Raw genomic sequence first — 25,319 nt, 5'->3', positions numbered from 1 at the left:
AGTCTGGAAATTGACGTGACGTCGGCTGAAATAAGCGGCGACTGCAGCCTGGGGGTCACGTGACCCGGACTAGCGCCGCTCAAAGGCGAAAACGGCAACGGAAGTTATTTGCACAATTCATTAGGGGCCCCGGGGGGGATACATTGGCGGGGTTAATTGAAAGTAGTGGACAACCCCTTTAAGGTCAAAAAAGGCTGGGTCATGAAGGGGTTAAAGATGGCAGTCATTAAAGGCCACCTGTCAGCATCAGAGATGCCATTTACTTGTAGATATATAGCTGATCACGTCCAGCCATAGGGGCGGTGCAGGAGTCACAGCTCGCTATAGTGTGAGTGTGCTGGAATCACTCTCCAGCACATTGATTGACAGTCTGAGATGGACGTGCTGGAGAGAAGGCCAATCAATATGCCGGGGAGTGATTACCGCCATTACAGTATTCAGCCATGTGTGGTCTAAACACTATTTTTCTTAAAGAGTAAATGCAATTAACCCGCAGAGTACACCAGTTTTTTTCTGTTTTTTTTTGTTTGTTTTTTTTTAATAAAGAAAGAATTCTAAAATGTCAGAGGAAAAAAATCTTTCCAATAGAAAGTTTATTATCTAGTAAAATAGTACTCACCACTCAGGGCCAAAATTCAGGGTCTGAGTCTCGGCTGTCATAATGCTTCCTGTTTCCTTTGTTTATACAAGAGAATGAAAATCTGAAAAATGAAAGTGTTTGATGAGAAATCCGTCATTTTCCAACACTAACCATACAGTGATGTTACAGTCACACAAAAGACTGAAAAGAACCCAGTCACCAGTTTCATGCTGTACAATTGCAGCCATATAGGATTCTGTGAGTCTCAGGGAAAACATACTGTGATAAACCGGCAATGGACTGTGGGTCTCATTGCTGGAAGAAGCCGGCCTGGGACCGGCCTAAGGTTAGACACAGTCACCATCCAGAATAAGCCGATGCCTTACTAATGCTGCATGTGGTCCCGTCAGCACGCATCTGATGACAGATCCCATTATGGCACCTGTCTGATTCATGTGCATTTTAACATTAACTCAGACAACCACAAATTGCCTGGAAAGATGTAGAAATCATAAGTAGCCGGGGATTGATGGGAAAAGTGTGATGTCTGCTCTATTAGTCACCGGGCGTACAGTTACCGTATATACTCGAGTATAAGCCGAAATTTTCAGCCCAAATTTTTGGGCTGAAAGTGCCCCCTCGGCTTATACTCGAGTCATGATCGGTGGTGGGGTCGGCGGGTGAGCACTGTCATATACTTACCTGCTCCCGGGGCTCCTGTTGCTCCCCCTGCACGTCCCACTGTCTCCGGGTGCCGCAGCCTCTTCCCCTGAGCGGTCACGTGGGACTGCTCATTAGAGAAATGAATAGGCTGCTCCACCTCCCATAGGGGCGGAGCCGCCTATTCATTTCTCTAATGAAGCGGTGCCAGTGACCGCTGATAGAGAAAGAGGCTGCGGCACCGAAGACAGGCAGGGGGAAGGAGCGGGACGCCGGGAGCAGGTAAGTATGTCATATTCACCTGTCCTCGTTCCACACGCCGGGCGTCGCGCCATCTTCCCGGCGTCTCTCTCTACGCACTGACTGTTCAGGCAGAGGGCGCGATGACGCATATAGTGTGCGCGCCGCCCTCTGCCTGATCAGTCAGTGCGGAGAGACGCCGGGAAGATGGCGCCGAGGAGCTGCAAGCAAGAGGTGAGTATGTGTTTTGTTTTTTTTTTTATTGCAGCAGCAGCACAGATTTATGTGGAGCATCTATGGGGCAATGGTGCAGAGCACTATATGGCAGAGCTATGGGGCAACGGTGCAGAGCACTATATGGCAGAGCTATGGGGCAACGGTGCAGAGCACTATATGGCAGAGCTATGGGGCAACGGTGCAGAGCACTATATGGCAGAGCTATGGGGCAACGGTGCAGAGCACTATATGGCAGAGCTATGGGGCAACGGTGCAGAGCACTATATGGCAGAGCTATGGGGCAACGGTGCAGAGCACTATATGGCAGAGCTATGGGGCAACGGTGCAGAGCACTATATGGCACAGCTATGGGGCAACGGTGCAGAGCACTATATGGCACAGCTATGGGGCAACAGTGCAGAGCACTATATGGCACGGCTATGGGGCAACGGTGCAGAGCACTATATGGCACAGCTATGAGGCAACTGTGCAGAGCACTATATGGCAGAGCTATGGGGCAACGGTGCAGAGCACTATATGGCACAGCTATGGGGCAATGGTGCAGAGCACTATATGGCACAGCTATGGGGCAACGGTGCAGAGCATTATATATATGGCACAGCTATCTATGGGGCAACGGTGCAGAGCATTGTATATATGGCACAGCTTTATGTGGAGCATCTATGGGGCCATAATGAATGGTATGGAGTATCTATTTCTAATTTTGAAATTCACCGGTAGCTGCTGCATTTTCCACCCTAGGCTTATACTCGAGTCAATAAGTTTTCCCAGTTTTTTGTGGCAAAATTAGGCGGGTCGGCTTATACTCGAGTATATACGGTAATATACTCTTCACTGCAGCACAATGAACTCTGGGTAAGTGAGAAACATTTAGCAATGGGGAGAATGTTCCTTTTTTTCTTGCTTTAGGCAGTGTGCACAAGTTGCATTTATGATGCATTTTTTTAGTGCAGATTTGTCCTGATGGCAGCAAAGTGAATGGGAATCCTGAAGTCTCACGCACACGTTGCTTATTTGTGACTTGCAGATATAGAGCTGCAACATTTTGATTTTTTTTCAGCGTTTTTTGCTGCAGATTTCACCCATACTAACGAGTGGGGAAAAATGTGCAAAAATAACGCAAGTTTAAAAAAAAAAAAAAAAAAAAGGCAGAAAAAAAGCTGCATTTTCCCTGCTAAGAGATGCAGAAATTTCTGCACCAAACACTTAATATGTGCACATAGCCTAAAGACTCTGACCTCGAGGTGCAGGCTGGACATACAGCAAACCCATGTAACTGGATGCAAGAAAGTAAAAAAAAAAAAAAAGCATAGCAGCAATTTATTAATACAGCAAGACATAAGGTATATGGACAAATCTCCTGACTGTATAAGTAATTTCTGCACCTGACATATGTATGTGGTGGGGTACGCTCTCGTCAGATTTAGCACATGTATGCACCTCAGATGGGTACAATGCTGCAGAACACGTGGTGCTGGACGGAGGAGACAATGATTATTTATTGGCTCTGGACAACCAATCTAAAAATCACAGTCAACCATCATTTATTATGGACACACCGGAAAACCAGAATATTTCATAAAAACTAAGTGATGTAGGTCCATAGCTGAGACATGTACGGTAAGCACTGACTCACACAATGACAGTATTCAGACTGGAAAATGATTAATAGTCACAAATAATGAGTTACAACTAATGTAGCTGAGATTACCATAGGTAAAGTGCCAGCACCCTGCGACAGCTGGGGTGTACTATAATCTCCAGCATGCCCCGACAGTCACTACACAGCATACGGCTCTCATCATTCTCATGCACACACCTTTTCTTCACTGAACTTGAGAACTGCGTTTTGAAATCTGCGACTGTGAATTTTTTTGCACTCATAGAAAGCAAAGAAAAATGCAGCACATGCAGGTTTTACTATGTTTCTGGTAAATAAAATTAACTTTATTAAACATGTCCTTTCAATATATCACACAATTACTCAGCACACAAAAACATCGCCAAAAAAAGCGACAAAGCCTGGTTTTGAAAGTAGCATTTTTTTTTACTGCCAAGAGAGGAGGTTTTGGCTGCAGAAAGTTTGTAAAAAAAATAATAATAATAAATACTGCAAGTACACTTAGCCTGTCACTTTAGCTTTTATTGTTTCCAGCACCCTTTAAAAGAATAACTATCATATATACAGACAATATGAGGGGATCCAGGGACTTCCATGCACCAAGAGAGTTTCTAACAGAGGATAGGAGCCGTTTGGCTTACTAACATGTCAGTGCTTCATTCACAGGACTAGTGAAAGGAAAGCCCATACAATGGCCTGGAGCTGGCATGTTCCTCCACGGTCCTCACTAGTCACCCGGCTGCCAGGGTGCTCCAGCACCCTACAGAGAACTCTTCACTTTGATGGCATTTGCAGGACAAACACTTGTCTCCCCCCATAAACTGTGCCATTGTAGTACACAAAGGAACGTGCAAAACAGACACCGAGCTGCGGAGCATATCTGCTATAGAAGCAGGAACAGCAAAAATCTCCGTTCCTCTCTTCACCACCTCAATCTACAGAACAAACGGGCTGCAGTGTCCCACGCTGGAGAATTCACAACATCTACATTCGTGTCGATAAACCACTTGTAACTTGTAACAAGTCTTAAAATGCTCTCAGTAAAGGTACCTTCACACGAAGCGACGCTGCAGCGATAGCGACAACGATGCCGATCGCTGCAGCGTCGCTGTTTGATCGCTGGGGAGCTATCACACAGACCGCTCTCCAGCGACCAACGATGCCGAGGTCCCCGGGTAACCAGGGTAAACATCGGGTTGCTAAGCGCAGGGCCGCGCTTAGTAACCCGATGTTTACCCTGGTTACCAGCGTAAAAGTAAAAAAAACAAACAGCACATACTCACCTGCGCGTCCCCCAGCGTCTGCTTCCTGACACTGACTGAGCTCCGGCCCTAACAGCACAGCGGTGACGTCACAGCTGTGCTTTCACTTTCACTTTAGGGCCGGCGCTCAGTAAGTGTCAGGAAGCAGACGCTGGGGGACGCGCAGGTGAGTATGTGCTGTTTTTTTTACTTTTACGCTGGTAACCAGGGTAAACATCGGGTTACTAAGCGCGGCCCTGCGCTTAGCAACCCGATGTTTACCCTGGTTACCAGTGTAAAATATCGCTGGTATCGTTGCTTTTGCTTTCAAACACAACGATACACGGCGATCGGACGACCAAATAAAGTTCTGGACTTTATTCAGCGACATCACAGCAGGATCCTGATCGCTGCTGCGTGTCAAACGAAACGATATTGCTAGCGAGGACGCTGCAACGTCACGGATCGCTAGTGATATCGTTACAAAGTCGTTTCGTGTGAAGGTACCTTAAAGGTCCCATCATCATGAATACGGGGCATATAACACTGCGCCTGATCTACAGCTGCTCGTCATCCTACCAATGACTCCCGATCACAGGTAGCTACAATTACACCACTGGGGAAACTGGTCCAAACTGGGCAGCCCTTTTAAGCTTACCAGTAACATCATCCCACCCCCAAATCATATATATCGGCATGCAGCTGCCTGTGCAAATCCATTGACAACTTATCTTCTAATCTGTTGCTCCTTTCCACGGTTATTAGAATTTTAATATGCAAGTGAGGCATAGAGTGCTGAGAGTGAGAGCACTGGCCAGGCCGCTGCCTCCCCAGGATGTACCTCCTCACCCAGACAGTACGGCATGCATTACCTTGATTGACAGCTCACTGGCAGATTTCCTTGCCTGTCTCCTGACACACAGGCCAGTGAACCATCAATCAAGCTAATGAGGTTGATGCTGAAACAAGTGTTGTGAGGCAGACACACTTTAAAGAGAATCTGTCAGCATGATGTAGGGGCAGAGACCCTGATTCCAGCAAGGTATCACCTACTGGGCTGCTTGTTGCAATTTTGATAAAATCACCATTTAATCTGCTGAAGATCTAGCAGTTCTCTGAATGCTGAGCTGTGTATAACCTCGCGCACACCACTGATTGGCAGTTTTCTGTATATGCTGTGTTAAGGTAGAAAGAAGCCAATCCGTGGTGGGGGCGAGATTATACAGAGCTCCTTAATATGGAGGACTACATTGCAGCAGGATTACTAGTTCTCTAGTGGTAATCTCTTGCTGATAACACTGATTTTAACAAAACTACTGCCCAATAAGTGACATCACTGGAATCAGGGTCTCCGTCTCAACATTATGCTGCTCTCAGATTAGGTGCCAAAATCTGGTGACAGATTCTCTTTTATCCCTCTGTCATGCCCAGAGCATTTAATACCTAATTTGCAAATGAATGCAATTGCTTATTGGGGAATTAATCAATAAACGAAGATAGAATGGTGGGTTTACATTTCACAGAACTGTATACATGTGGCCTGGAGGAGGTTGTCCTTGCTGACAGATTCCCTTTAGTTAATGTTAGGATGTCACAGGTTATCCTCTGCAATGTCCTTGTAACACAACTGATCTGTTACCAGAGTAGCCTATAATGGACACCCACCCAACCTGGCATAAAGAGAGAAGCTTCCTGATTGAGGATGTGCTGATGGTTTCATTTCTGTGAAGATGCGCCCGGATGACCATGCTTATGGTTTCCCTATACCGCTCCCTCATCTGGCCAGCGTCTCCACCACCGAGGCTTCTCTGGTCAGCACCGGACATCACACAAAGCGGTGAGGGCCAGGAGCAGGTCCTGATTTCACTAACACTAGAATATTCTCTTCTACGGTAAACGTATATCGGAGGCAGTGCAAGAACAAACAGACTAAATTAATTCCCTGGGTGAGATATACATGACTTATTATCAAGGAAACAATTGTTGGCTTTGTATATCAGTCACCGGGGCTCGTCTGTTCAGGGCGGACCTGTTATGCAAGAAACTGAGGAAGACGAGACACGTACACGGCAGAGTAACGTTTTCTTATTTTTATGTTGTGTGCATTGTATTTAGTCTAGTAATAGTCCGATTGTCGCTGGTGAACGGTATGGAACAATGACCGTGAACAGGACGGCCAGTGGCCTGGATTACAGAGGTCACCCAGTTAGGCCCAGCTGTTCGCACAGCCAAGAGCAGCATGGCATTCACATCAGCAGTCTTCCTCCATTCATCCAGAATGGCCTAAAAAGACATTTTGTAAATAGTTTTCCAACCCAGGTATCCTCCTTCTAAAGGCAAACCACAAATATCTATTCTTCTTCGTGAAAAAAAAAAATTATTTCAATATGACAACATTTGCAGGTAAGATTTGTCCATAAATTTTCAGATGGCCAACATTCAGCCAGAGCTGGGATAGTAAATGGATATAGAATATGAATATGATGTCCGCCATTAGTATGTACAAAGTCATCAGCGGCTCATAACCCCTTAGTGACCGAGCCAATTTTTACAATTCTGACCACTGTCACTTTATGAGGTTATAGCTCTGGAACGTTTCTATGGATCCCACTGATTCTGACATTGTTTTCTTGTGACATAGGCTACTTTCACACTAGCGTTAACTGCAATCCGCCACAATGCGTCGTTTTGCCGAAAAAACGCATCCTGCAAAAGTGCTTGCAGGATGCGTTTTTTCCCCATAGACTTACATTAAGCGACGTATTGCGACGGATTGACACACGTCGCAACCGTCGTGCGACGGTTGCGCCGTGTTGTGGCGGACCGTCGGGACCAAAAAACGCTACATGTAACGTTTTTTGCTCACGACGGTCCGCTTTTTCCGACCGCGCATGCGCGGCCGGAACTCCGCCCCCACCTCCCCGCACTTCCCCGCACCTCACAATGGGGCAGTGGATGCACTGGAAAAATGCATCCGCTGCCCCCGTTGTGCGGCGGAGACAACGCTAGCGTCGGGAACCTCGGCCCGACGCACCCCGACGCTAGTGTGAAAGTAGCCATATTGTACTTCAAATTAGTGGTAACATTTCTTCAATATGACTTGCGTTTATTTATGAAAAAAATGGAAATTTTGCCAACATTTTGAAAATTTTGCAATTTTCAAACATTTACGGTATTTCTTGTGCCTTTAGGCTATGTGCACACGTTCAGGATTTCTTGCAGAAATTTCCTGAGCAAAACGGGACATTTTCTGCAAGCAATCCGCATGCGTTTTTTGCAATTTTTTGATGCATTTTTTACGCAAATTAATGAACATGCTGCGTTTTTTACCGCGATGCATTTTTTTTGCGGAAAAAAAGCATCATGTGCACAAAAATTGCGGAATGCATTCTAAATGATGGGATGCATATGTATGCACTTTTTATGCGCTTTTATAGCGAAAAAAACCACAACATGTGCACACAGCCTTAAGGTTATGTGCACATGTCCGGAATTGCCGTGGAAATTTCTGTGGCAATTCCATAACTGTGCCGCGGGTAAAACGCATGCAGAATTGGCATGCTTATTCCCACTAAACACTAGCGTTTTACAAGCATAATTAGCTTGCAGGATGCTAGCGTTTTCCAAGCGATCTGTAGCATCGTTTGGAAAACTGATTGACAGTTTGGTCACACTTGTCAAACATAGTGCTTGACAAGCGTGACCAACTTTTTACTATTGATGCTGCCTATGCAGCATCAATAGTAAAAGATAGAATGTTAAAAATAATTTAAAAAATATGGTTATTCTCACCTTCCGACGGCCCCCTGATCTCCTCAGTGGCGCTCCCGGTACGTTCCGTTCCCAGGGATGCTTTGCGCAAAGGACCTTTGTGACGTCACGGTCGCGTGACCGAGATGTCATCTCAGGTGATTCACGCAATGCATCCCTGGGAAAGGAAGCCGCCACGTGCACCGCTGAGAGGCGGGAGGACTCCGGGGGCCATCAGAAGGTGAGCATATCTCTATTTTTTTATTTGAATTCTTTTTTTTTTTTTTTACAGAAATATGGTACCCAGGGCACGGAGGAGAATCTCCTCTCCTCATGACCCGGGTACCATCCGCACACATGAAGCGCTCACTTTACGTATGGTAGGCATAGCCACATGCGTAAAGTGAGCGTTTCAATGCAATCCTCCACAGAAACAATGAACATGCTGCGGATTTTACCGCTATTTAATTCCGCAGCAGGAAAATCCGCAGCATGGGCATAACAACTGCAGAACACCATAGGATTGCATGGGAGTGCGTTTTTTTAAGCATTTCCGCTGCGGCAAAAACACGGCGGAAACGCATAAAAATGCAATGTGGGAATATAGCCTAACGGTGATCACAAGACTGGGGATGGTAAAAACCGACCCGAATCATGTTCTCTGGGGTCTCAGCTACTCCCGGTAGCAGAGATCCCAGAGATTTTCCCGACAGCACTGAGGAATAAGGACCATTAACTGCTGTAGTTAAAAGGCGCATCGGCGGTCGTTAAGGCTGATGCGTCAGAGGTAGAAATAAATTGAGCAAGTGTAAGGATCATTTTGGAATTAGTCAAAGAGCAATTATTCAGATCAGCCTAGAGACACGCCCCCCTGGAGGATCCTGTTAGCCACACCCTTTTGTAAAAAACAGACAAATTTGCATATTGAATGCCCTGATGAATGCAGCCCCCATCTCTGGAACCGTGAAGCAGATACTCAGGAGAACAACTGAAAGGGGTTTTCCCACGAACAAAGTTCATTTTCAGTCAACAGATCTTGGAATAACAATAATTACCACAATTGGATGTGAATAAAAATGTCCCAGTGCTGAGATAATCTTATAAATGTGCCCCTGCTGTGTACTGTGTAATGGCTGTGTCTGACCGTACAGGGACATCTGATCATACCACAGCTCCTGGGTAGGGTGGGAAGCACAAGAGAGTACACAGACAGGACAGCACGGGATCACAGATGATTATTTTTGTGAGGTAAAGCATTTCCCTTCCTGTTTTTAAGAAAGGTTTTACCTCAAAGAAAGAATACATTTGTGATCCCACTTTTATAGCACTATATCTGGCCATTCCAAGGCTGATCTACTGCATTTTCACCAGTTTCCCCTTTTGTAGACGCTTTAATTTTCAGTTCCCTGAGAATTGTAGCTGTGAATCCAACTGTGGGAAGTACTAAAGCAGTAACTGGCATCAGCACACATTGGCCTGTGTCGGCCTCTGCTTGTTTTCTCACTCTGCTCCTCGCTTTTTCCCCCCTCCTTCCTGCATACAGTAGGCTCTTTTTACATCTACACCAGCATACATTTGCAATTATCTGACCATGTAAACATGGCAGTGACCGGGAAAAAAACGCCTGCTCATCTTTTATGCTAGAACAATAAATCAGTGTTATCAGCAGTGTAGTGCCTCATGAAAACTGGAAATTTTCTGCAAATAACATCATTCTGTATATTGGCTAAGAGCCATCATATCAGGCTCTGATCACACTGCATTTCTGCAGTGCATTCGGGAATTACGCTTAACACCTCCCCCCCCCTTCCACAATTGGGATTTAGATGAACATTCGCCAATGGTCCCATGTCGACAGACACTCGGGCAACTTTTTACTGCCATACACACTATAAAGTCCAAGCCCTGAGTAAATATGGCTATTTTATGAGTTATAAATATTTGCCACCTAAATTGTTCTTCAAAAAAAGGTGCATGTTAACGCCTTTGCACGAATCGCCCACAAAAAGATGCAGAGCAACATTTTCAATGGAACAAGTGGGGCACATACCCTGCTCCATTCATGGTCTATGGGACTGTCAAAGTCGAAAGCTGTACTCAAAAACTTCCGACAATTCACAGACAATGAAAGGAGCGGAAGCTGACTGAGTACGTCAAGATGGGCTCTGCAGAGTGCTCCCCATGCGCAAGGTCCACAGCCACGTTCTTAGAATCGCAGGATAGATGGCCCATAAAGATCAAGTTATTCTTTATACTACGGGTAGGGGGTAACTTTGGATTCTGGGACTTTCCTTTTAAGTATTAGTAATAATACTGGTAAAAAAGACTTTCATGTCTCTTTTTTCCAATGGACTTGCACATGGGGCTCCCTATGGGCCCACAATCCTCTGCAGGTGCATTTTTTTGCTGCGTTTTTGCACTTACCCATAACTTTCTATCGGTGAAAAAATGCTGCAGTTTTCCAAGTCAGTCAGGAAAAAATGCTGTGTTAAGCTATGTGCGCACGATTTACTGCGGATCAGCAGCGTTTTTTGCGGTGCAGAAACGCTGCAGATCTGCACGTGATTTACAGTACAATGTAAATCAATGGAGAAAAAAAATGCTGTGCTAATGGTGCAGAAAATTCTGCACAGAAAACGCTGCGGATTAAAAGCAGGAGCATGTCAATTATTTGTGCGGATCTGCAGCGTTTTTGTACCCACTCCATTATAGAAATCTGCAGGGGTAAAAACGCATGAAATCCGCAAAAACTCCGCAGGAAATCCGCACAAAAAACGCATCAAGTCCGCACCTGCGTTTTCTGCCAAGATATGCAGAATCCGCACAAAAAATTCTAGAGGCAAATCTGCAACATGTGCACATACCCTTAATGAGATTTCTGGAATCTCATAGCTTTTGCTGGTACTATTAGGCTACGTTCACACGATCCGTTTTTCACTGCGGATTTTTCCGGTCCTTTTTCGGGGAAATCCGCAGTGGAAAACGGCGGTGCTTCTCTCGGCGGATTTGTGTCCTTTTTCTTCTGCGGATTCCACTGCGGGTTTCCAACTGCAGTTTCCTATTGGTGCTGTTGGAAACCCGCAGCGGAATCCGCTGAAAGAATTGACATGGTACTTCTTTTTTCCGTTGGCAAATCCGCGCGGATTTTCCAGCGAAAAAAAGGATCGTCAGCACAGCGGGTTTTGTTTTCCATAGGGTAACATTGTACTGTACCCTGCATGGAAAACGGCTGCGGATCCGTAGCTGCAATTCCGCTACGGATCCGCAGCAAAAAACGGATCGTGTGAACGTAGCCTAAAATGCAGTTTTAGGCTACGTTCACACGATCCGTTTTTTGCTGCGGATCCGTAGCGGAATTGCAGCTACGGATCCGCAGCCGTTTTCCATGCAGGGTACAGTACAATGTTACCCTATGGAAAACAAAACCCGCTGTGCCGACGATCCTTTTTTTCGCTGGAAAATCCGCGCGGATTTGCCAACGGAAAAAAGAAGTACCATGTCAATTCTTTCAGCGGATTCCGCTGCGGGTTTCCAACAGCACCAATAGGAAACTGCAGTTGGAAACCCGCAGTGGAATCCGCAGAAGAAAAAGGACACAAATCCGCCGAGAGAAGCACCGCCGTTTTCCACTGCGGATTTCCCCGAAAAAGGACCGGAAAAATCCGCAGTGAAAAACGGATCGTGTGAACGTAGCCTAAAATTTCATTAAAAAAGTAGCAAAAAAAGGCAGCGAAAACTGCAACGTGTGAACATTAAAGAGTTACTTGAAGTTTGCCTGTTTTCTTTAGGTCATGCATCTGAACAAAAAATGGATGTTGTACAGGTTATAACTATCTATAGTCATAAATTCATGTTGATTTACAGATTCAGGCTGCCATCACACTAGCAGTATTTGGTCAGTATTTTACATCAGTACTTGTAAGCCAAAACCAGGAGTGGAACGATTAGAGGAAAAGTATAATAGAAACATATGCACCACTTCCTCAGTTATCACCCACTCCTGGTTTTGGCTTACAAATACTGATGTAAAATACTGACCAAATACTGCTAGTGTGATGGCAGCCTGAATTTGTAAATCAACATGAATTTATGACTATAGTGTGACGGCAGCCTCAGGGCTTGTTCACACTATCCTTTTTTTGCTGCGGATTTTTCAGCTGCGGATTTGGAAAAACCGCAGTGCAAAACCGGGCTGGTTTTCTCTGCGGTTTTTTGTGCGGTTTCTACTGCGGATTCCACTGCGGGTTTCCAACTGCACTTTCCTATTGGTGCAGGTGGAAAACCGCTGCGGAATCCGCAGAAAGAATTTACATGCTACTTCTTTTTTTCCGCAGAAAATCCGCGCTGATTTTCAAGCGGAAAAACGCAAAGTGGGCACAGCGGATTTTGTTTTCCATAGGGTAACATTGTACTGTACCCTGCATGGAAAACGGCTGCGGATCCGCAGCTGCGGATCCGCAGCAAAAACCGCAAAGTGTGAACATAGCCTCAAAGTCAGTTTTTGGCATTCAACCACCGTGTTCCAGGCTCAGCTTCTCTTTCATGCAAACTAAGCACAAGTGGGATCTGTTACAATGTGCATAATACCAACTTAGGCTATGTGCACACGTTGCGGATTGGGGTGCAGAATTTTCTGCACAAATTCCGCATCTCCTGGCAGAAAATGCAGGTGTGGATTTTGTGCGCTTTTGTTGCGGATTTAATATGGATTTTGTGCGGATTTTCTGTGTTTTTTACCCCTGCTAATTTCTATAATGGAAGGGTTCAGAAACGCTGCAGTTCCGCACAAAAGAAGTGACATGCTACTTCTTTTGATCCGCAGCGGTTTTCATGTGGATTTTTTCTGCACCATTAGCACAGTATTTTTTTTCCTATTGATTTACAGTGTACTGTAAATCACTTTGCGGAACTGCAGTGTTTCTGCCCGGAAAAAACGCTGCGGATAAGCACTACATCCGCATTGTGTGCACACAGCTTTAGCATAGCACTTTGCTACCACAAATGGTTCAGCGCATCTCATCGGTCACTGTGGTAATATCCTGAAGGTTATACACAGAGCGGTCTTTCTTTGTACTGAAAATCTCACATAGGAGCAAAGCTCAGATCGCTGCTATGCAGCAGAAATCCAGGTGTGCTGTGAGCGCCGACCACAGGAGGGGCGCTCACAGCAGGCCGGCATCAGTAACCATAGAGGTCTCAAGGACCTCTATGGTTACCATCCTGATGCATCACCGACCCCCGATCATGTGACGGGGGTCGGCGATGAGGTCATTTCCGGCCGCGCGGCTGGAAGCGCCGGTTAAATGCTGCTGTCAGCGTTTGACAGCGGCATTTAACAGGTTAATAGCGGCGGGTGAATCGCTGCTATTGCGCGCACATGTCAGCTGTACAAAACAGCTGACATGTTACGACTTTCATGTGGGCTCACCGCCGGAGCCCACATCAAAGCAGGTGACCCGACATGTGCCGTACTAGTACGGCGCATGTCGGGAAGGAGTTAAACTGGGAAAGATTTGAAGAAAACCTTTTCTCCTGAGTAATGACAAACAAAGATAAAACCCACTTACTAATTGAACATAAGGCCTTTACAACGCCATCTTTAAATGGTATTTTACTCCAAACTAGCAAAGGCTTTCCAAAAGCATCTCCTCTGTTGGAGTGAATGCAGGCTCAAGGGAGATTTATTACACGTTCTAGTTTAGGACATTTCCATAGAACATTTTTGGAAATCTGTATCATTACTTATTAATCAAACAACAAGACAGAACATTATCTTACTTCCCCAAATGGCTTTATCATCTTTAGATTTAGTAAATCCATCTTTGAAACAAACTAATTTTCTAACTTTTTTCTAGTAGCTAAAAATGCCATAACAGAAAATTGGAAAAAAACATCCACTTCCACCATTGCAGATATTGTAGACAAAACCTCATAATTCTTACGAGAGGGGCCATGCTATATCAAATAATTACTGTGCAAAGTCCTAAGAGACGGGGGCCCTAGATTAGCTTTTCCACTAATTAGCTATTTTTTATTTAAGACCTAGACAACTTTATGAAATTGTTTCTAATATCGTTGTTATGTTTGATTCTTAATACTTTATGTCTAATATTACAGTATATTTGTTTCATAATAAGCTCGTATTCCCCGCTGTAAAGTTGTGGTTTCATTTAAAATTTAGGTTCACAAAAATGTTAAATTCTATAAGTATGTTTCTAATTTATTAGAACCACTGTTAATATTACAATTTTGTTATTTTCCTATGCCTCCGTTCATCTTCCCTAGCTTTACACAATAAAAAAAAAAAAAAAAAAAAATCACCTTTCTTTCCTTCTCATAACCCTATGACCAAAAACCAGCTATTCATGAATTTCTTTTTGGGGGGGGGAACGTTTAGAACATTTCGCGTTTGGTAAAATGGATGAAGCAGTTTTATTCTTCGGGTCAGTACGATTACAGCAATACCTCATTTATATCTCTTTATATGTTTTGGCGCTTTTATACGATAATTATTTTTTCTATAAAATAGTTTTTATTTTTGCATCACTTTATTCTGAGGACTATAACTTTTTCATTTTTCCGCTGATGATGCTGTATGGTGGCTCGTTTTTTGCAGGACAAAATGACATTTTCAGCGGTACCATTGTTCTTTATATCCGTCTTTTTGATCGCGTGTTATTCCACTTTTTGTTCGGCGGTATGATAATAAAGCGTTGTTTTTTGCCTTTTTTTACGATGTTCACTGAAGGGGTTAACTAGTGGGACCGTTTTATAGGTCGGGTCGTTACGGACGCGGCGATACTAAATGTGTGTACTTTTATTGTTTTTTTTTTTACTTAGATAAAGAAATTTATGGGAACAATTTTTTTTTTTTTTTTTTTTTTTTTTTTTACACATCTGAATATATATATTTTTTTTTACACTATAACAGTGCCCCGGGGGGGGGCATCATGTTATAGTGTAATATCGCTGATCTGACACTTTGCTGTGCACTGTGTCAGATTGGCGATCTGACGTGCACTGTAGAGAGGCTTCCCGGCTCCTGCTCTGAGCAGGCGCTGTTAAGCCACCTCCCTGCAGGACCCGGATATAGCCCCGCGGCCATTTTGGATCCGGGGCCTGCAGGGAGGAGACGCTCGGTACAACGCGAGCACATCGCGTTGTAACGAGGGTCTCAGGGAAGCCCGCAGGGAGCCCCCCTCCCTGCGCGATGCTTCCCTATGCCCCCGGAACACTGCGATCATGTTTGATCGCAGTGTTTCGGGGGTTAATGTGCCAGGAGCGGTCCGTGACCGCTCCTGGCACATAGTGCCTGATGTCAGCTGCAATAGTCAGCTGACACCCGGCCGCAATCGGCCGCGCTTCCCCCGTGAGCCGATCGCTATGACGTACTATCCTGTCGGTGGGCATGCGGGCCCACCCCACCTCGACGCGATAGTACGTCATGTCAAAAAGGGGTTAAAGGGGTTGTCCACTAAACCGACAAACCCTTCTCAATCACAATATTCCCTTATGTAAAATATTATAAGCCTGTACTCATCTCTAGTACCAGCACCGTCCCAATGACGGCTCGGTCTCCCATGAAGCTGTATTGCCACATGAGCCCTGCAAGCAGCGGCCACTTTACTCTCATTTCCTGAGGACAAATCCGACGTCCGGAAGAAATCAGAGACCATAGGCAGCTCCCAATGCTTCTGGACGTCCATTTTGTCCAAAGGAAGCAACAGTGATGCTGCCCCGATGATTGCAAGCAGGGATCACGTGACATATCACCACACACGCCTCAGAAGAGCCAGCATCGGCACTGGTGCTGAATACAGGCTGGTATTTTAAGATTCATCTCTTCCGGTTTCAAGAGCAGAGCAGATAATTACCGTAGGTCTTCTTAGATTATGACTTTACTGTAGGATTAATCCAGACTTGAACTGACCATACACAATAGATAGGGGAAGCCCTTCGGCCGACACCTACCTCTCCCACCTCCAACATACACAGGAAAGCTCTCCTGTGATCTCTGAGAAGATCTACCAAACTCCTCAGCAGCGGCTCATCTCCCCTCCAAATAAAAGGCTCAGCCCGTTAAAATTCAGCAGGCCGGATCCTTCTCTTCTCCAGCATCATCTGTCCGGCTGCTTTGGCTGATTATCATCAGCATGGGAGTCTTTACTGCTCTAAAACTGGGCATACACATTACACACGCACGTTGGCCAAACCTGCTAGTGAAAGGCCTGACCACATTACAGTACAACGGCCTCTCCCCAGTGAACGTGATAACGAGAATCTCATTCATACGTCACAAGACACTGGTGCCTTGGGTGACAGGTGTCCCATATGTTTAGTTGTGGGACTTCGGAGTAAGGAATCTGAATGGAGGGCTAAGAATAGTAACAATGATAAAAATAATAACTCTCCGGAGTAGTCTGACTCGAGGCAACACAGTTAAGTCTAAATTAGACATCCGGGAAACACTGTGTCCGCTGACCATGAAGTACCGACTTTCCACAAGTCTCCCAACCTGAACTCAACAGTGTCATAGGCTATTAAGCTTGGGCTGGGAGACCCGCGGCCAGTATTCACAGCAAGGTCTGTACACGGACCACGCTTCACAGACGTCTAAATTCGGCCTAAGGGCTTTCTTTCCAGAGCCTCCATTATATTTAGCAGTAAAAACTGTGCAGCACGGGAGTGAAATAATGTGCACCACGACGGCATCACAACTGTCCAAATTAGAGTCTCTGTCAATATTAATGCCAGTAGGACAAATACAGCACAGAGGCATTTTTGTTTTTTTCTGTTATGACGAGACAGAAAACGTAACATTTAGGACAGATGTGAACCTCACTAGTGAGATCTGTCCCAGAGGACAGAGATACACCCAAGGCATTCCGCATTGTAAGCTTCAGACCACAATACAGAACATGGAAACATCAAACCAACTCTTAAAACTGCTCCATAAACAGAAAATGTGGACGTTGGAAAACACAAGCCTACAAACCAACATTCTTGAGCGAGAATTTTATCATGGAGGTCCACAACATCCTCAAACATGCACACTCAGCTCGACAATGAGGGTGGGAGGCATGAAGTGTCAGGCAGTGACATATCTGCTGGATAGACCATCTAAGGCTAAGTACACATTAGCACATCTGTGCGCAGCGTATCATCTGCATGCGCAAACACATGCCAAAACGCATGCAGACGCATGCTTACGCTGTGTTTTTACTCCGCATCATCTTACGCATGACGCAAAAAAAAGAAAAACAGCTGCGTGTGCATGCGTCCGAATGTGTTTGGCATGCGTTTGCGTTGTTTATGCGCATGGCGGAGGTGGTGAAATCATTTCCTGGACATGCGCAGTCTGAAGTACGCATGCGTATCAAATTATTTGACGCCTCAAAAAATGCTACATGTTGCGTTTGCCGCACCCCGCTAAACGACGCATGTGTACGCAGACGCATGCGAACTGATGCAAACGCATGTCCCCTCATACACAATATTAAATATATGTACGCAAGACGCATGCGGATCGGTGCGCAGGTATACGTTGCGCACACATACGCTAATGTGAACCCGGCCTTAGCAAGATGAAAAAAAAAATTAATTCAATACATCGGAGCCAGGGCAGTAGATCAATTCAGACACTGCCCTACCAGGGCAGACAGTGATCGCGTAACCGCATGATGGCACAGCGCATGTGTGGGATTACTGCACCGACCAGGTCAGTGTGACACTGATGGGAGGAGGGTGATAGTATAATGCAGTGAGGAGGCAGGGATTTCTTCCAAGTACCGCACGCCCCGGAGCCTGGAAGAAAACTTTACCATAAAAGATTACACATCAATTTCTCAATGTCTACACCGCAGGCATACAGGTAAGACTGGTTTAACCATTTAATTACCTGTATGCCCATAGTAATAGATAAATTGTCCAAGGGGCAACAGATTCCTTTAATAATCAAATATAGATCTGCATATTAGAGGAAATGCCTTACTTGTAAGGTTACAGAAACTTGTCTAGATGTACGACTACTTACACAAACCAGAACAGTCCTCAAAAAAAAAAAGCCCAACATAAATTTGAGGACATGTTTCATAAATGACATTAATGAGCAGCACCAATTTCTTCACCATATACTACAAGTCTGGGCACATGCCTCATCCACCAACAAATCAGACAAGCCAAACATGGGCTGGTTGCTATGTGTGAGGAAGACATTGCCTCATGGAGTTTTACTACATGAGGTCTCATAGATCGTAAGCTCATGTGAACAGGAAGGACCCTTTTTATGCTTGCTTTCCCTATATGTACAATGCTGCAGACTATGTTAGCGCTATGTGAAGTTAATCAGTACTAATAAATATCGTCTAACTTAAGGCCACAGGTACAAGAGGCAGATTAGATGTGGATTTCACACTCACAAACAAATAAAGATATATACACACAAATATCATGGAGGTAACACTGAAGCTTCTACAGTATAATGAAAGTTACCGTATATGATTTTACTTTCATGCTATGGATTAAAAATGTTCTATAAAACTCAGTCTTGTCAAAATTTTTGAAATTATTCTTGTATTTAATGGGGTACTGATTTAAATCTTACTTTTCAAAGGGGGTGTACTCATTTATACTAAGCACGGTATACACACACTAATAAACTCACATACAAGAACATTTTTATTGACATATGCCTGAACCTTGAACGAATACTTATCACAGCCGAGAGATGGATACAATTGTGACTCAAGCCTTCCTGTGTCTGATACACGCATCAGTAGATGTCCATTTCATTCCAGCTGTCCGCTAATGTAGCGGCCTGAGCGCACGCTACACGGCCTGAGCGCACGCTACACGGCCTGAGCGCACGCTACACGGCCTGAGCGCACGCTACACGGCCTGAGCGCACGCTACACGGCCTGAGCGCACGCTACACGGCCTGAGCGCACGCTACACGGCCTGAGCGCACGCTACACGGCCTGAGCGCACGCTACACGGCCTGAGCGCACGCTACACGGCCTGAGCGCACGCTACACGGCCTGAGCGCACGCTACACGGCCTGAGCGCACGCTACACGGCCTGAGCGCACGCTACACGGCCTGAGCGCACGCTACACGGCCTGAGCGCACGCTACACAGCCTGAGCGCACGCTACACAGCCTGAGCGCACGCTACACAGCCTGAGCGCACGCTACACAGCCTGAGCGCACGCTACACAGCCTGAGCGCACACTACACAGCCTGAGCGCACACTACACAGCCTGAGCGCACACTACACAGCCTGAGCGCACACTACACAGCCTGAGCGCACACTACACAGCCTGAGCGCACACTACACAGCCTGAGCGCACACTACACAGCCTGAGCGCACACTACACAGCCTGAGCGCACACTACACAGCCTGAGCGCACACTACACAGCCTGAGCGCACACTACACAGCCTGAGCGCACACTACACAGCCTGAGCGCACACTACACAGCCTGAGCGCACACTACACAGCCTGAGCGCACACTACACAGCCTGAGCGCACACTACACAGCCTGAGCGCACACTACACAGCCTGAGCGCACACTACACAGCCTGAGCGCACACTACACAGCCTGAGCGCACACTACACAGCCTGAGCGCACACTACACAGCCTGAGCGCACACTACACAGCCTGAGCGCACACTACACAGCCTGAGCGCACACTACACAGCCTGAGCGCACACTACACAGCCTGAGCGCACACTACACAGCCTGAGCGCACACTACACAGCCTGAGCGCACACTACACAGCCTGAGCGCACACTACACAGCCTGAGCGCACACTACACAGCCTGAGCGCACACTACACAGCCTGAGCGCACACTACACAGCCTGAGCGCACACTACACAGCCTGAGCGCACACTACACAGCCTGAGCGCACACTACACAGCCTGAGCGCACACTACACAGCCTGAGCGCACACTACACAGCCTGAGCGCACACTACACAGCCTGAGCGCACACTACACAGCCTGAGCGCACACTACACAGCCTGAGCGCACACTACACAGCCTGAGCGCACACTACACAGCCTGAGCGCACACTACACAGCCTGAGCGCACACTACACAGCCTGAGCGCACACTACACAGCCTGAGCGCACACTACACAGCCTGAGCGCACACTACACAGCCTAGAATATTTGGTAGATTGGATACAGTTGTATCCATCTTGGGATGAACAAGACTCCAGAGATGGCATCAGAGTGGATACTTCTTATCTATGGATGTAATATCTACAGGATGGAAATACTCAGTCCACTATGTCCATCCCATCAAATCACATATTAAGGATAGAAGAGGGGAACTACTACCTCCATCAGTGTATACATCCCACAATGGACTGAGCTGACAGCGTTCATCTCGGTTGGCTGATTCTCTAAAATACCAGTTACCACATGGATCCAGACCTGCTAAACTTAATATGTAAATAGAAGTCTACGAGTCTTCTGACAGCAAGGAAGCCAACAATGGGCTGACTGAAGAGGACTGTGGGTGCAGAAACTTTGTAAATCTGGTGAGATGAGGCGAGTGCAGTCAAGTCAGTTGATTTCTGAACCCAGGGATTTTCAGTCGCCTCATCACTCCAGGTCCAGCTTCAAAAGCCCTAACTAGCCATACACTTGCGGCAAAAATATAGTATTACATGCCGAACAAACTTTTGGTTTGTAATGCTGTAGATAACCCCTGATGTATCCTGAAAGATGAGAAAAAGAGGTTAGATTATACTCACCTGGGCAGGCGGTCCGGTCCCTCCCATCTTCTTACGATGACGTCCTCTTCTTGTCTTCATATTGCGGCTCCGGCGTACGTTGTCTGCCCTGTTGAGGGCAGAGCAAAGTACTGCAGTGCGCAGGTGCTGGGAAAGGTCAGAGAGGCCCTCAACATGGCAGATTAAGTACCACTGCGCCGGAGCCGCAGCGTGAAGACAAGAAGAGGACGTCATCATAAGTTGATGGGAGGCCCCGGACCGGACCACGACGCCCATCGGACGGGACCGCCCCTGGGTGAGTATAACCTAACCTCTTTTTCTCATCTTTCAGGATACATCAGGGGCTTATCTACAGCATTACAGAATGCTATAGATAAGCCCCTGATGACGGTGGGCTTAGCTCACCTTCGATTTTGGGGTGACAGGTTCCCTTTAATCTGCAGCACGTATTTTGCAGCATTTTTCCTCCAAACACAGTGAACTTACATTTAGCTTGTGGTGTACTGCAACTTTGGCCATGACAAGTCATGCGGCAATAGTATAAGCCGAGATTTTCAGTCCAAAAAAATGGGCTGAAAGTGCCCCTCTCGGCTTATACTCGAGTCATGGTCGGCGGGTGAGGGGGAGCGACGCCTGTCAAATACTCACCTACTCCCGGCGCTCCTGACACGGTTCCCGCATGTCCCACAGTGTTCGGCAGCTTCAAGTTCTTCCCCTCTTCAGCGGTCACGTGGTACCGCTCATTAAAGTTATTAATATGGACTCCACGCCCATAGGGGTGGAGCCGCATATTCATTACTGTAATGAGCGGTACCATGTGACCGCTCACTACAGGAAGAAGCTGCCGCGCCATACACCGTGGGACATGCAGGGACCGCGTCAGGAGCGCAGGGACCAGGTGAGTATTTCATATTCACCTGTCCGCCTTCCATTCGCCGGGCGCCGCTCCGTCTTCCCGTCCTCTTGCTGTGACTGTTCAGGTCAGAGGGCGCGCCGCCCTCTGCCTGAACAGTCAGTGCGGAGACGGGACGCTGAGGAGCAGCGGGCAGCGACAAGAGGCGAGTATGTCTTTTTTTTTTAGTGCAGCAGCAGCATTACATGTGGCACAATGGTATATGGAGCGTCTATGGGGCCATAAAGAACTGCATGGAGCATTATATGGGGCATCTATGGGGCCATAACTGCATGGAGCATTATATGGGGCATTTATGGGGCCATAACTGCATGGAGCATTATATGGAGCATCTATGGGGCCATAAAGAACTGCATGGAACACTACATGGGGCATATTTGTATATGGAGCATCTTATGGGGCCATAATGAACTGTATGGAGCATTATATGGGGCTCCTGATTCAATATGGATATTCAAAAACACTCAACCTACTGATGTCTCAATTAATTTTACTTTTATTGGCATCTATTTTTATTTTTTGACATTCACCGGTAGCTGCTGCATTTTCCACCCTAGGCTTATACTCGAGTCAATAAGTTTTCCGAGTTTTTGTTGCAAAATTAGGGGGGTCGGCTTATACTCGAGTATATACGGTATGACTGCATGACGCTGCTACATCGCAGTGGAAAGCAAATTACTGTAACAAGTCATACAGGGTCAGAACAAGATGGATTTTTGATGACATGAGAGTTCAATGCGCCAAGGTCTCCTGCCATATATCAGTGGATCTGTGGCTGCATAAACTGCACTGCACTCAGCATTTCCTGCTAATCCCAGCCCATAAGGTGAAACTCTATTCCCTGCACTTGGCACATACAAGTGCTTCTCACAAAATTAGAATATCATCAAAAAGTTATTTCAGTTCTTCAATACAAAAAGTTAAACTCATATATAATATAGAGTCATTACAAACAGAGTGATCTATTTCAAGTGTTTATTTCTGTTAATGTTAATGATTATGGCTTACAGCCAATGAAAACCCAAAAGTCATCATCTCAGTAAATTAGAATACTTTATAACCTCAGCTTGAAAAAATTATTTTAACATCTGAAATGTTGGCCTACTGAAATGTATGTTAAGTACGGTAAGTGCACTCAATACTTGGTCGGGGCTCCTTTGCATCAATTACTGCATCAAAGCAGTGTGGCACGGAGGTGATCAGCCTGTGGCACTGCTGAGGTGTTATGGAAGCCCAGGTTGCTTTGATAGCAGCCTTCAGCTCGTCTGCATTGTTGGGTCTGGTGTCTCATCTTCCTCTTGACATAGATTCTCTATGGGGGTTAAGGTCAGGCGAGTTTGCTGCCAATCAAGCACAGTGATATTGTTGTTTGTAAACCAGGTATTGGTACTTTTGGCAGTGTGGACAGGTGCCAAGTCCTGCTGGAGAAATTTCCATCTCCAAAAAGCTTGTCAGCAGAGGGAAACATGCAGAGCTCTAATATTTCCTGGTAGACGGCTGCGCTGAATTTGGTCTTGATACAACACAGTGGACCCACACCAGCAGATGACATGGCTCCCCAAACCATCACTGACTGTGGAAACTTCACACTAGACCTCAAGCATCTTGGATTGTGACCTCTCCACTCTTCCTCCAGACCTTGATTTCCAAATGAAATACAAAATTTACTTTCCTTGTGGAGTGTGTCAATGACTGCCTTCTGGACATCTGTCAAGTCAGCAGTCTTCCCCATGATTGTGGAACTACTGAAACAGACTAAGGAACTTTTTTAAACGCTTAGGAAGCCTTTGCAGATGTTTTTTGTTAATTACTCTAATTTACTGATATAATGACTTTTGGGTTTTCATTGGCTGTAAGCCATAATCATCAACATTAACAGAAAATAAACACTTGAAATAGATCACTCTGTTTGTAAGGACTCTATATAATATACGAGTTTCACTTTTTGTATTGAAGAACTGAAATCAATTAACTTTTTGACATTCTAATTTTGTGAAAAGCACCTGTATTCATCTGTATGGGCATGTCAAGTAAAAAATATAATAAAATTTACAACTGCGCAAAATAAATCTCAAAAAAAAGCAAAACACAAAACTTTACTGGTTGCTGGTGTCCCCAGCATGCAACAAGTCGGGATGCCACAAAGTTCAGGCAGGATTGGAATTGGGGGGGTATAAGATGCAATGTTTACATGGGACGGATGTTTTACTAGACAGGAACACTTTCCTAAAGCCGCACAAGTCACAGAACGTTCCCAATCCTACAGCCGATCCCATACATGGTGCAACATGGCGTCCGGAGAATCCGTGCTATAAATGGAGCAAACACAAAATGTGTATATACACATACAGAAAATAATATACACACTGCAGCCATACATTACACACACTGCAGCCATACATTACACATATACACACATTAAATGTACATGCTGATGTCTGAAATCAGTGGTGCTATGAGCAAAATATAAATACATACTGTATATACACTGTACACACTATATCCATATATACTACACATTATGTGCACATACTGTACATAGACACATTATGTGCACATGTATTATTCACACACACACTATGTCCATATATACACATACTGTACATACATATATACTGCACATACTGCACATACTGTACACACACACTGTCTGTACACGTCGCTGTGCAGGGAGCCTTTGGCCGCAGCCATGTTTCCCCGGTGCCCGGACATATGCTCCCGGCCAGTCAGCAGCAGTGCAGGCAGCACATGTGTCCACACTCTTGCCATCTCCGTGGACATGCCCACTATCCGCCGCCCTCCGTGTCTCTCCTTATCTCCCCTCCCCCACCACTGGGGCGCACGCCCGGTAATAACATGACTGTACCTCTCTCTCTCAGCTTCTCACCCGAAGCGAATCCACAAGCCCAACAACACAAGATGGCTGACGCCACGCACCGTCACCTGACGACTCCACGCCTCGCCTCAGCAGTGACAGAGCAGCGTGCCCGACCAGCGAGTTCCGTGGTCTTGCAGCTAGACGGGACACTCCACGCACAGCTCGTCAGCAGCCAATGGCGTGACGACATCCAGCCGAGCGCGCCATGTTGGCTGTGGGCACAGTCGCCCGCACACATCACTTCCTGTTAGGGACAGTTCCTCTCACCTTGTGGCAGAAAGGTTTTATTTCTTTTCTACTAGTAGTAATACAATGTGTAGATGACGGGAGACTTATAGCGAGGGACGACTCTGGTGTGTGACTGATGTGAGAGGCTGGCTGTGGGGGCAGCAAATAACCCCAGTGTGCCCACTACTACAGTGCCAGCACATGCCCCATATACAGTGCCAGCACATGCCCCATATA

At 46.0% G+C, this 25,319-nt stretch overlaps 1 protein-coding gene across 9 annotated transcripts in view; it reads right to left on the bottom strand.

Moving 5' to 3' along the window:
* Window positions 1-25,068, bottom strand: part of GIGYF2 (GRB10 interacting GYF protein 2) — a 198,978-nt gene extending 173,910 nt beyond the window's left edge. For 3 of the 9 annotated variants that reach the window (XM_077291046.1, XM_077291047.1, XM_077291048.1), the window contains exons 1-2: window positions 24,847-25,066; window positions 620-703 (exon numbers count right to left, since the gene is read on the bottom strand). In XM_077291046.1, coding sequence (XP_077147161.1) covers window positions 620-660 — 41 coding nt within the window. In that variant the 5' untranslated portion in view covers window positions 661-703; window positions 24,847-25,066. Of the gene's footprint in view, window positions 1-619; window positions 704-24,842 lie in introns of all 9 variants that reach the window. The other 6 variants (XM_077291043.1, XM_077291039.1, XM_077291041.1 and 3 more) reach the window with 6 other exon arrangements.
* Between the last annotated feature and the right edge of the window lie 251 nt (window positions 25,069-25,319).

Source organism: Ranitomeya variabilis, chromosome 2 (assembly GCF_051348905.1).
Source record: "Ranitomeya variabilis isolate aRanVar5 chromosome 2, aRanVar5.hap1, whole genome shotgun sequence".
NCBI lineage: Eukaryota > Metazoa > Chordata > Amphibia > Anura > Dendrobatidae > Ranitomeya > Ranitomeya variabilis.
Note: the sequence above shows the minus strand (reverse complement) of the source record. Positions and strands in the feature narration are given on the sequence as shown.